A 14,115-nucleotide genomic window follows, 5' to 3' on the forward strand; every position below is an offset into this window, starting at 1 on the left:
TATGTATATAGATTATTACTATTTAGAAATAAGTTCTTAAACTTATTTTTCTTAAAAATATAGAACAGTAAATAAAGAAGTAAAGCAATTATATCTTCTACTTATGACCTTTGTACTTAGTTGCTGCTTGACGTAGATTGCTAAGCCATTTAACATTTTTCACGTGGAGAATATGAAACAAAAAATTTTTTTTAGGTTTTTTATATATACAGTTTAATAACCAAAAAAAATCATAAATTACTATATTGATACCATAGAATTCCACTAAAATTTATCAAGGTTAGTAACTAATCTGTATTTTGGTCTAAACAAATATGAAATTTTGAGCAGACTAAAGACACAATCTAACTCCCTGAAATCTTGATTCGAAATAATGAGATGGCATCCTAACACTTAAAAATAGCTGAGAAAGCCACTAGGGGACATTCTGAACTTTCGATTGGTTATTCACATGTTATATATTGAAGTAAGTGTATATAAGGATCTGTTTCCAAAAATGGAAAGAAGTGAGTGGGGCCAATGGGTTTCATTCAAAACATGAGCAATATTTCATCAAATAGAAAAGATACGAGGTTCTTATTTTATAGTCTAGCTTGTCAATATCAGTAATTTGAGTTCCTAATTTGTATGAAACTATAGGCTTAGTATTTTGACCAGAAACATCTTATTTGAACCAGTGCTGCATTCAACATACCACGTGACACACAAAAATCAATGCTTACTGTTTGTTTTTTAATATTTACTTTTAAAAGAAATTAAATAATGTATAATACTATAATTTGAATTATAATCTACAGTTTGATTCCAAACTTTTTGACATAAATTCATGAAATAGTAGTTAGATAAAATATTGAATGCGAGTCAACAAACGGGATCAAATGGCCTTTGCCCCGTGACCTGTCTGGAGAGGGTTAATGGAGAAGCAGATTCTTGATATGAACCATAAGCCTAAAGAGCCATGGCAACAAAAATATCTGCAGAACTTGTTCATTTCTTCTTCGCTCACTTCACCAGGTAGTGGTGAAACAGCCACATCTTTATATCATTTATCTTTTTGCAGTGAATGCCCCTTTAAATGCTTCTCTGCACGAGTCATTGTGTTATATTCAAAATTTCATTAAACATCTATACTATCTATGTATGTGAATTATATTAATATTATAATATATGTTATGATTCAGAGTTTTATTTTATTTAAGTTTTAAGACCTTTATTTCAAAATAAAGCTTTTAAAAACTACTTAAAACTTCAGATGTATTTTCACTTGACCAACAAGCTACGTAAATTCTCTACTTTGGCTCAGTGTATCTTCAATAATACAACAGCAGTTGAGTAGAGGTATGTCTAGACAATAATATGCTTCATAACCTTTTGACTCGCACATTTCAAAAGTTCTCTGAATGAATGCAGTTAAATAATAAATTTTTTAAACCCCTGGCAGGTGCCATGTCCATCTTCAACAGATTTGTTTGAGCTTTGTAGCCTAAGTGTAGATGTTGAATACCTATGTGTATAGTCACTAGAAATAGCTCATTTTAAACTAATCTAACAATAGTTATTTTGAAACTGGCACCCAGTTGTTGTCACAAAATACATGGAACTGACTGTAATATTGTTGCATGCTTGATCGATTATAGCACTTATGGTTTTTCTTACCCAAATATGTTATAGTTAAAGTTTAAATTGTATTTAGATCTTACTATTAATTTTTAGTTAATTATGTATTAGTTATGTTTTCAAATGCATTATTAAAAGGTTTAAACATTTTTTAAATATACATCATACTTTGCATCTGTTCTCAAGGGTTGCACGTGTCTCCCAAAGATACTATAATATGCCTTGAGGGCACCGTTAACTTGTGTAAAGATGAATATTAAATGGTAAAGTACAAGGAAGGAAAATAAACCATTAAAAATTAACTATATGGGAAATGTAAAAGACCTGAAATTAAAAATTTAACAAATGGAAAATCTTTAAAAATCTACAAAAAATTAAATAGTATGTACTTTTTTTCTTTTTCGTAATTTTAATCATTTCATTGAATTGTACGTTGGTGATAATAGCTAGTCAGTGATATTGTATAGAAAGTGAAAAATATATATATATATATAAACAGTTACCTCAAAAAATGTTGTTATTCATTAAGGAGGTTCTAGAGGTTATGCAAATAAAATAGTAAAACTATAAGATAAAGAAAAATATTTTTATACTTAAAAAATTAAAATCACATAACACTTGAACTATTCACAGTTTGAGTGCAAATAACAACTATAGATCAATAACATTTTTATTAGAAAGGTGTAATTGAAATAATGTCATTCTTTGTGTACAAGATAGTCATAAACTTTAATATAATCTTGCCAGTTTTTGTAAGGAGCACATAGAGTCATTGTATTTTTCTTGCATAAATGTCCTCAAGTCAAGCAGATGTAATTCACATCAGCCCGTGCTGAAAGTGTTAAATAAGCTGAACAGTTCATTATATCCCCCCCTCCTCTTTTTAGATAAATACAAATGAAGACACTATATAATAATAAAAATATCTTCTGTCAGTTGCTTCTATTTCAGCTTTTTAATGAAAAATATTTTTTGTTGCCAGGCCTAAAGTAAAAATTTCTAAAAAGTTTTTTAAATAGTGTGAACAAACATTTCCTATTTGGCAAATTGCTAATGTCCAGACAATCATGGCATTTTGTTTTTAAAATATGCAGTAATCTCACATTGGTCATGTGTAAACCAAATAAATTGGTAATGATGATAATGTTTTTATTTAAAACGTATCATGATTCAATCAGCCATCTAAATATTTTTCTGTTGCCTAACATGCTAAAAATCTCACGAAGCTTCTGTGATGTATTCTCCTTAAAGAAAATTTCTGTATATTTGAAAAAGTTATAATCTTTGTATCATTGTAAGCTATGAAGCTGCTTGGTGTAACATAATAAAAGGGAAGCAACCAAGGACTGTGTATTAATAAGCAGAAGAAGATGAAGGGTATGCTTGAAAATCAAGAAATAGAGAAACATGTTCTCAAAGGGTGATATGTTCTTAGCAAAAATAAAGCTATTCTTTGTGATGAGCAGAAAAATTATGGCCTTATTACATGCTTATTTGTCATTAGGTTGAGAAACAACTTTTATATTTATAGTAAAAATTGTCAAGAGAAATTAGGGTAGGTAGATAGAATTTTTGTTGCAAAGATATTTTTTTTAATTAAACATTATTACCCTGCACTGTACACCATTATCAAAATATACAACATTTTTCATACAATCTATCAAATCAAGAATTAATTCACTTTCAGTTTTAAATTTCATATCCATTCTTATAACATGGTGACTTTCCATAAGGCCTATGTGTTATAGGCTGAGGTCCTTGTTTCTTTTACACAGTTGCACAAACTTTCAATTAAAATAAATGGGGAAAATATTAATTGTAGTTGATTTATGTGCCCCACACTAAATCCTCTTCTTAATACCTTTGAATAGCTCTTTATAGAATTATCATTCATTAACATACCTTGTACATTATGTGCATCAATTATGCATTTTTAATACAAACTACCAAAATTCTAAATAGTAAAATAATTTTCAAATTAATGAAAGTAACTGAACAACATAAAGATTGTAAAGTGTTCACTTTTATGTTTCACAGTAATACATAGATGTTGTTGAACTAAACTCTCTGAGCTGTATCGAAAAAATACTTTTTGAAGTTTATATACAGTAATGTACTTTTAATACATTAATATTATTTCATAAATAACATGTTATCTTTGCACAACACCATGTGCATTTTAAACATTTATTTTAAAAACATCAAAGAACTTTTCTATGGAGTAGATTGATAATTACGTACTCTTGCAAAGAATGTAATTGGATATTTACAAGATTTTTTGAAATCGAAAAAGTACACTCCCTCGTCATCTGTCATAACAAGCCAAAGCACAGGTACATAAGGTGTATTAACACTTGTTCACTTAACTATTTCTCTGAACAAGGAAGTTCCTAACTTATAAATGGCATCAAGTAACAGACACATTAACAAACATAATGGGCTAAGTGCTACTACACTTATTAGTAGTATGTAGATCATGCATGTTTCAACTGATGTTAAACCATTAACTCAAAAAAAGGATACAGGTATAGTTCCCATCAATAAAATGAAATAAAAATGCTATAAAGAAACCAGTTTCAAATTGTGTACCTTGAGGAAACAAATACATGAAATTTATAGAAATACTGGGAGTAATATACAGTATGTTATACACTAAGGCTTATTAACAAAAATTTACATAATAATGAAAGAATATAAACTATATTTGAATATAAATTTATTACTATTAGTATGATATAGATCTTTTGCCTAGTACAATTTAATTTCCATGAAAGATGCATTTTGTGGACAGGCTCATTGTGAAATTTGCAAATAACAGTGATGAAAATGTACTGATCCATAAACATTGATTGTGTTTCCTGGATAGTTTTGAAAGAAAAGGTATAAAACTTTAAGGGTTAGGACTAGAACCTTTTTTCTAGGTTGAGTGGAATAACAGCAGAAATAGCTTTATCACTAGGCCTTATGCAGGCTATATTTCAATCACAGCCTATTAAAGACAGTTTGAATTGATAATGAACAAAACTATTACAAGTTTACCATAGAAACAAAGGTAAAACATTTCAACAAGGTTTTGTCATCATCAGTTACTGTTAAACTTGTGATAAAGTTTTCTTAATTACAAGACTTAATTGTCTCATAAGTGAGTTCCTTGTCATCAAACTATCTATACATAATCAATTATAGAGTATGTTTTTACAATTTTAATCTATACAATGTATAATTAAATTTATACTTTGTTTTTGTTTTGTTACCTTAACAAAACAAGTATAACATTCACATCTGCAAATATCAATTTATTGATCTTTTAATTACGTATTGAAAATAAATTAGTACATTTATGTTTGTAATTTATAGCATGGTTAAAAGGCTGGCATGAATAGTGAATTTCTTCCACTTGAAGACTGCTGGTGAATATTTAGACATAATAATTCATGGAATGCACATTTAATTAGAAAATTCAGTTTTCCTCAAGCTATGGAAGGCTTGTGTGCCTGTGTTCTAATAAGTTTATTAAAAAATTGTTTAGCAGTTGAATTTTATTCTTCTGGAAAACACAGATAGATTTACTTAAGTTGTACTAGTTTTAAATATATTAGGTTCTTATGTTAGTGGTTCCTTATTTATATAACCATAAATTGGTAGTTTGTCAGAGAACACGCAAGCTTAGACTTCACACAGATACATTGTTTTAAACAAATTGTGCTGAATATTTTCCTTCTGTTGTGCAGTTGAAATTGTTTTGGTATTTACAGGGTACTCCCTCCTCCTGTACTATGGGCCCAAAGGAAAGGTCTTCTTTATGTGAAGATTGCATTGGAAGATTGTAGCCATCCAGTAATAAAGTTAGAAAAAGATAAACTGTACTTCAGGTAGGTTCATTTAAGAATTGAAATATGGCTATTAATTACTCATACAAGGTGTATGATACTAATTTCAATATTTTTTTTTCATCAATACACATATAATCCTTTTTTCTTCTTACCAAAGGTGCACTTTTGGTAAATTAAGAAAATTAGCAAATATTACATCATATCCAGTATAAATTTAGACACATGTTAAATGCATGCTTTGTTCATCTTCTCTTACAAAACATTCCCTATGTCAAACTTTTATTTTCCTGCATGTCATTACTATTAAAGAAGATTTTTCATGTTTACTTCTGTGAAGTTGAAGTTCTGTCAAGGTTTTTAAACATGGGAATGTATTTTTATTATGTAAACTAAAAAAAATAGCCAATGCTAAGATATTACTGTTGCATATTTAAATGTGTATATGTGTAATGGGAATACTGTTTTAAGAATATTAACTTTTTCTGAGATAAGGAGATGATTTTTTTCAGAAAATCAAATAATAGGCATTTTATTTTCTTCATAGAACTATATCGAATTTAGGAATGTTTTTCTATTTTAATATTTTCAGTAGAAAAAATTTTAAAGGAAATTATGAAATTAAATACTTCATGATTATTAGCTCACTGAAACAATACTTTGTGAAAATACCTCTTTTATATGATTGACTCTACAAGCTATTTTGATTCCCATTAAAAGAAGTAAAATATATTTAGTGACCTTTTCAATTCAGCTATAAACAAACAAGTAGCTTAGGATTGATGGATATACTGAAAGCAGATAGCTAAACATCAGTGCAGTTTGGCTACAGGTTCAGCATTTTCTCATAATTTTGTAATCATGGTTTAATTAAAGATAGAAAATAAGCATAAAATAAGCATCTTTAGTCTTCTGATTACTGGCCTGATTAAAGTAGGAAAAAAATTATAAAGCAAGATAAAATTGTTTTATAGACTTGAAAAAAGGGCTAGCAAACTTAACTGGTGTTAATGCTGTTTCATACTATTTCTATCTATTACAGGTTTTAGTGGTTCATAACATAATCAGACTAAGTACTTGGTTATTATCTGTGATTATTAAGACTATTAGAAACCATTTTGTATACATATCATAAATCATTTTCCTGTTTATGTGTCTCTAAAGAGTAATGTCTAAAAAATGTTGGAAAATATAAAATTATTTATAAATTCCTTCTGTGCAGTATGCCTACTCAGTAAATAAATTGTGATATTCTTATAACACTTAGATCATTAGGAAGGTTTTAGATAAAATGTACATGTAGAAGTAGTAATTCTGAGGAAGGTTAAATTTGTTTGTTATATATATACTATAAATAGTATGAAAAGTTCAAAATTATTACTTTGGCCAGAATGGACTATTTAAAATGAGAATGTGTTAAATCTTGTAAACATTATACTTTTCAGAGGAATTGGAGGGACAGAGATGAAAGACCATGAAATTACTCTTGATTTTTTTAAAGAAATTAAACCAGATGTAAGTCTTGCAAATTTATATTTTAAAGAAATTCTGCTGTAAAAACAGTTTAATTTTAATATTATTGCACCATTGATATATTTTAATAAAATTGAGCCTCTTTTTCTCGGGTATATTCCAAATACCTCATGAAAAGCAAAGTTTTTAGTTTACCACAAAAAAAACTAGTAAAATCATCTCAGTATATTTTATTTGTGTTAAAAAATGTAGTTCATTGTTTTATATCAGTTATTTGATTGAGATACCCTCTACAGTGAAGCATAAAAGAAACATGTTAGGTGAATAAGTTACAGAATTAAGAGAGGACAATAAATATTGTACAGTAGTACAGAATAGTAGAGATTATCAGGAAACAAAATGGTGACCATGAAGATTGCCCATTTAAAACCACCTTTAAAATGTCTGAATATTAACAATGACTATTTGACAGTATTGGTTGAGCAAATCTAAAACTTATTGTACTTATAAAGCCTCCTAAATTGCTATATACATGTTTACGGAAGAAATCAAAATTTTATTTGAATGGATTTTCATCTATATAAGTAAATTTTCCAGACAATCATATAGAAAAAATGATGAACGCTATTGCTCTACTTCTTTCACAAAAGTCCTATGTTTGGGGTTTTTATGGTACCATAAAAGACACTAATGTGTGTGTGTATGAGTATATACATATGAAATGAAGGTGATGTGCTGTTTTTGGCAGATAATTTGATTTGGGGGTAGGTTGGTAGAGATCTTGTTGAGTAGAATTGAATTGGGTATATGTGTGCCCCATGTTTGGTATTGCTGGTGCACAAAAATCTAGCTAATAAAAATAAAACAAACAAGTATAATAAAAAAATTTAATTTTATAAATACAAATAGGGGTCTATACATACATAACCTAGCTAGTTATAGTGATACAGAAAGTTTTAATGCTAACATAATTACAGTGATTTGCCAAAGTAGGGATACTTTTTTTATTTTAAGTAACTTAGTTTTTGTAGTTTTGACTTTCTTGTTTCAGTACTTTTTGTAACATTAAAGCTTTCTATGTCACTATAGCTAGGTTACTTGTCTTTATAAAATTATTTTTCTTTATTATACGTGGTTGTTTCTTTTTTATTAGCTATATTTTTGTGCACCAGCAAGACCAAGCATGGGGCACACATATACCCAATTCGATTCTACTCAACAGGATCTCTACCAACCTACCCTCAAATCAGATTGTCTCATGAAAAAATAAAATATTTAAATTTGCAGTAAAGGTAATTGAGATGACCTATAATAAGAACTCGGAAACCCAACTGGTGGAAGTTTAGATGTTTTATGTTTTTCTGATTTGCAGATTTCTTGTTTTGAATTTTTTGTCACCAAAAACTAATGAGTCACATGTTAACACATCCTCTCATGGTGTTTTAAATAGTTTCAGTTTTATTCTATCTGGAACTATGAATGTTTCATACTTCATTTGAGCTCATATTAGGCCGTTTTCTTTTCCCAGTACTAGTAAAAGATGCTAAATATTGACTGTCTTGATAATTTCTTAGGACTCCAAATATTTAGTCAAAGGACGAGAAGTAGAATTTATTCTAATAAAAGCTGATGAAGGTCCATATTGGAAACGATTGCTCAAAGATGACAAAAAAGTGAGTTGAATATTCTTAGAAATATGTTAAGTTAAATATTTGACTAACAATTGTATGTTTTTGCAAAACAGTAAGACAAACTATTATACTAGATGCATTGAATCAATCCACCGAGGCATGATAGATTTAAAACTTTTGTTTTGCACAAAGTTATCTTTAGTAATTCACGCATGTTACACATGCTTAGGATTTTTAGATTCATATCTAAAATACTTAATGTTTTTCAGGTGTAAAATTTTTAAACACATTACATATTATAGTTTGTTTCATCTAAGTAACTACTGGCATTAAGATGAAAGAAGTCACAACTTGTAAGAGAATTTGTTTTTCTAGCAAAAAGATAAAACTTTTATGTTAAGAAGTTTAGTTCTATCACACCTGTGTTGGGTGCATCCTGCCTCAAGAACAAAATTGCACCATTGAATTGAAATATAAATTATGGAAAATGGAGTTGTAGTTGTTTTTCCACACATTAAAAAGAACACTTCTGAGTTAAAAGATGTATTTAATTTTATACCTAAAAATGTTTATGTATTACAAATTTTGATTTTGGGTTGATTTCAATGTGATCTGAATGAAATGATTAGTTAAATTTCATGAATTTTTCTGAGCCTAATAGTGCACTTTCAGCCACTTAGAAAGTAAGTATTTATACTTTTGAACATATTAATATTAATTTAACAATGTAATTGGAATATAAGTATAGTTTTTTCACTGATTAGCCAGTTACTGTTTCTTAGCCTCGGTTATCATGATGTAATATAATTGCTTATGTTTCAGCTTTGAGAAGTCATAGGCTAGGCTAATACTTTGAACATCAAATGATTGTTTTTTTTCTGATATTTCAAATGTACAAGCCAATATGGCTTCTAGTTCAGCTGAGACTTGCGTAGAGATCAGAACAAAGTTGTAAAAGTTGATGATATGTTGCTAGAAGAAATGATACTTGTGAACAACTTCTACCTCATTTACAATCCTGCATTTTTTTTAAACTTCCAAAAAGCTTGCTTTGTCATTTTGTACTTCATTTAAATTATGATTTCTCAGTATGATAAGAAATGATTTTTGTGGAACAAGATGAGATAGGTTTAGCTATGTAATTTTACACTTGACCATATTGAATGAAACCTTCTAACTAACAATTTCAGAAAAAGTTCTGGAATTTTAACTGTTTCATCCAGTGTTTTTTTGTTGTTGTTACAATGGTACAAGACAAACCATAAATCAGATGCATTGAATCAACACACCCAGGCATGATATAGTTAAAACATTTGTTTTGCACAAAATTATCTGGTACACAGGCTGAGTTTTTTAGATTCATATGTTTATTGGTGTTTAGTATTTTCAGTTTTAATTTTTTTTACTTTTGTTGCTTTTTTCAGCATCACTGGCTTAAAGTAGATTTCAACAAATGGAGAGATGAAGATGATTCAGATGATGATAATGACACAGATAAGAATGCAGACTTTACAGAGGTAAAAAAACTATTTGTAATTTTAAAAAAATTATCTTTCAATTTACAAGAATGTAAATTAAAGCAAAATAGTAGAAAAATTAAAAACATATTCAGTGTAGTGTAAATAAATCTCTGATTATCCAAGATTTATCTGTTCAGTGAAAGGATGTTCTAAATTTTGTATTTCAGTTAATCCAATATAGGCTGCTCAACAGTAGCATACAACATGTAAGGTGTAGTTGAAATTGTATTTAATATAATTGAAACCTGCATTGGGCCATTAAAGAATGGTGTAATTAGCATTATTATCAGTCACATTTATTACGCCAAATTAAAAGGGATTCTGATTTGCCAGCTTAGATACACCATTAGACTTGAAGTCTCATGAGTACCTTGGATTAGATTCTGATTTAAAAGGTATGCCTTAAACATCTACTCTTACCAGTTTGTGAGTTTATTTATTCCTTTGCAGAATATTAGATACATTTGGCAGGTTGGGTTTCTGTCACCAAACACTCTCACTCTATCAGCTGTGGGGATGTTATAATGTGACAGTCAATCCCACTGTTTGCTGGTAAAAGAGTAGCCTAAAGTTGGAAGTGGGTGGTGTTGATTTACTGCCTTTCCTCTAGTCTATCACATCTAAATTATGGATAGCTAGTGTAGATAGCACTCAAGAAGCTTTGCATGAACTTCAACAACAAAATTCCAAAATGTAAAATGCTCAATATAAATAATCAAAGTTAGGTGATATTAACAAATCATTAGCAATGAGCTCTATTTTATTTCATTTTAATGGTTTGTACAGCACTGTTGGGGACATATCTCTTATCCAACCTGGGATGTCAATACCCAAAATTCTGATTTCAAAATGTTTATAATCTATTCGTGGCTGCTGTGGACAGTTACATATAGTTGAGAACCCAAATATTCCAAATCAGTAAGAATTTCTTGTAAACCAGTTCCTATATTATCATATCTTTCTGTTTTTAGATGATGCGACAGATGGGTGGATTGGGTGGTAATAGTAACACTGCTTTAGATGACAGGGTAAGTTGTTTTTAAAATGAGTGCCTTACCATTTTTCTGTGTGTGTTTATTGAGATGTTAAAGCTTAATTTTAGATTATCCAGTGGTTTAGCCCAGATCAAGTTGGTCTGAATGCTCTCTAGATGCTTTTTATGGCTTCTTACTTTTTTGTGATTTATTAATTACTAACTGATGTATCTGTTCAATGCACAAAGAAGACATTGGGCAGGTCAGATTCCAATTCCAACCTAATATCCCTCCCCATAGTGCCTTAAGAGTACATGGCAGATTTGATGACAATCAATCAAGTGATTTGCCAATTATAAGTTTGCACACACACACACACACAAACTTTTGTCAAATAATGGCTTAGATTAAGTTAAGTAAACAAAATATTACTTGCATGTTCTGTTTTGATTGGTAGCATTTTCACAGTATAAACATTGCTCTTCAGCCAACCTAATTAAAATAATAATAATGCATAAAACATATATAAGTTTTAACAAAATTGCAGTATGTACATATAAAAACATATCCCAGTAGAAATACAGTAATACCTCGTTTCATGCTCAGGAAAGGTTTCTGAAAATGGCTGTAAACAGGATCATTTTAACATAAAATATATGGAGATACGTAACTGAAGGCATTGTTTCTTACCTGTGAATGATATATAAGTGCTTTACGTAGGTACTTGTAAATTTAACGTGAATTACTCACTATAATATTGTCATTGCTGGAAAGAAGCAAATGTTTATTAGCCTTTAATCTTGTTTTGTTACAGAGCCATCAAATAAAAAATCAGACCCATCTTGTCATGCCTACCTGTCACATTCTTTCTTTCAGGATTTGTCAATAAGTGTAGTTCTCTCTTATGTTTACGACTATATTAGTTATAACCAATAGAAGGCAAGGTTTTCGTCTGTCAAATGATGTATTAGATTACATTGTTTTCTGTACAGAGATTTGTAGATCACTTCCTAAGAAAATGTTTTTTTTCCCACGAGAACAATATTGTATAGATGAGTATCATTTCAACGGTTCATATTGTGCCACTAGAAACAGCAGAAAAATTGTGATAGTTATGGGACATTGTCTGCTTTTTGCATGTTATTATTCTATGTTTTTGTTGTTTTTTTGCGTTATTTTATTAAATAAAAGTTATTTAGTGCACTACTACCATTAGTATGAAAAAGTAGTGTTCAGAGAGTTATGGATTTTCATAATTTCTTTCTCTCACTCATGAAAAAAAAATCTCTCAAGGAGACAAGAGTTCTATAATGAATCAGCTTAAAGTGGGGTAGTGCTAAGCAGAGTCTTACTGTATTCTAGAAAGTCAATAATAAATAATGATTATATTATATATTATTTTTAATTACAATAGCTGAAGAGCAGTGTTAAAGATGCAGAAGCACCACCAACCAACCAAAATCCAGAATAAAAATACAAACATGATATTTTGAACCCGATGGTGCTCTGAACATGAATATTTATAAGCTACAAAAATTTGTTTTCATTTCGAACTTAATAGTTATAATTTTTTTGCTCATATTTACAGAAATGTCACTAAAGTTTATGTTTTAGGAATGTACTTGTCAATTTTCTCTTACACTATTGTTGTGTTTTCTTGTTCTTTGAAAAATTATATAATGTATCTACCTGGTACTTCAAATAAATAAAACTAATCATATATTAGGTAAGATAATAAATGCTGGCTCCAAGGAATGGTAACCACTCAGATTTGCTGAGTATTGATAATACCTTTGTCAAACCCATTTTAGAAGCTCTTCCCATCCTTCTAGGCCTTTCAAGACAATTACATAATAAAGTCTACACTGCCAATGTGCATGTTTATTATCAAACGAAAGATCAGATTATTATCTACAGATTTTATAATCCTTTGTTTATTTTTGGCTGTGAAATATGGTGGTTGAAAAGCAGTGCTTAATTTTTGTTGAACAAAGCCATTGTTTGGAGCAGTAACAGAATTTTTGTAAACTATTTATAGCTTTGTTAAAAGGCCAAATAAATTATAGTAGTTTTGGGGCATTTTATTCTTGTGACTGATATATTTTTGTTTTAAATTGCAAATTTAAATAGTACTTTAATTTGTTATTGGACAACAAACTCAGAAAAAAAAAGAGGCCTAGTAGGGTTAAGCATGCAAGTACAAAGTTCACGTAGTTCATGCATTGTGATTGAGAAACTGTTAATATGTTCCTGTTGTGCTTTATTACATTTTATGAATGGATTAACTACTTCCTTAGTATAAACCAGGCAATAACACCATAAAATTAAAAGAAAACAAATGTGAAGATAAGTAACTTATTGCTCATTTTATTTCATATTTTTAAACTTTTCATTTCACTGTACATTGACGATTTTGCTACAGTTAATGTTAGGGTAGATAAAATATAGAAAAAAACTTTATATTCTTCTAGTAAAAATTCTTTCTTGAAATCTTAGTACATTCAGAGTTATAGTACATGTAGTTTCATGTTTACAAGATAGTTCCAAGGTGGGTCAAATCAACCACCTTTGTACTTAAAGAATCAATAGCAATTTTGGTAAACAGTTTTAATAAGAAATATTCTAGAGCATTTATTATAAAAATTTGTAACAGACTGACAGATTAATTGTGTTCATAAATATAATTAAATTATCATTACAAACAGGTAAATAGAACTGTGAAAACAAATATTTTGGCACTGCTTACAAAGTTAGAAAGGTATTTCACGAAGATATATTTGCTTTACAGTGTACCCTCGGAACAATACAACTGAAAATTATCTCAAATTCAAAATATTTCTTAAAGTTTCTATGGTATGATTTATTTCTGAATTTGCTAAAAAATTAATTATTCTAGTGGCCAGGTCTAACTTTCAAATATTGAGAAATATGTGTGTGTATACATATATATATATATATATATATATATATATATATGTACTAAATAACTATACTAGTACGTAAGTTTAGTTAATATACTACTACTAGTAATTACTAAGTAAAGTAATACTATAGTATAATTAGTTTGTGT

At 29.0% G+C, this 14,115-nt stretch overlaps 1 protein-coding gene across 1 annotated transcript in view; it reads left to right on the forward strand.

Annotated features, from left to right (window-relative positions):
* LOC106458472 (prostaglandin E synthase 3-like) overlaps positions 1 to 14,115 on the forward strand; it is a 24,013-nt gene that overhangs the window by 6,393 nt on the left and 3,505 nt on the right. The window contains exons 2-6 of the mRNA XM_013917992.2: positions 5,373 to 5,489; positions 6,893 to 6,962; positions 8,495 to 8,593; positions 9,976 to 10,068; positions 11,043 to 11,099. Coding sequence (XP_013773446.1) covers positions 5,373 to 5,489; positions 6,893 to 6,962; positions 8,495 to 8,593; positions 9,976 to 10,068; positions 11,043 to 11,099 — 436 coding nt within the window. The remainder of the gene's footprint in view (positions 1 to 5,372; positions 5,490 to 6,892; positions 6,963 to 8,494; positions 8,594 to 9,975; positions 10,069 to 11,042; positions 11,100 to 14,115) is intronic.

The sequence above is a fragment of the Limulus polyphemus genome, unplaced genomic scaffold (genome assembly GCF_000517525.1).
Source record: "Limulus polyphemus unplaced genomic scaffold, Limulus_polyphemus-2.1.2 Scaffold467, whole genome shotgun sequence".
Lineage (NCBI taxonomy): Eukaryota > Metazoa > Arthropoda > Merostomata > Xiphosura > Limulidae > Limulus > Limulus polyphemus.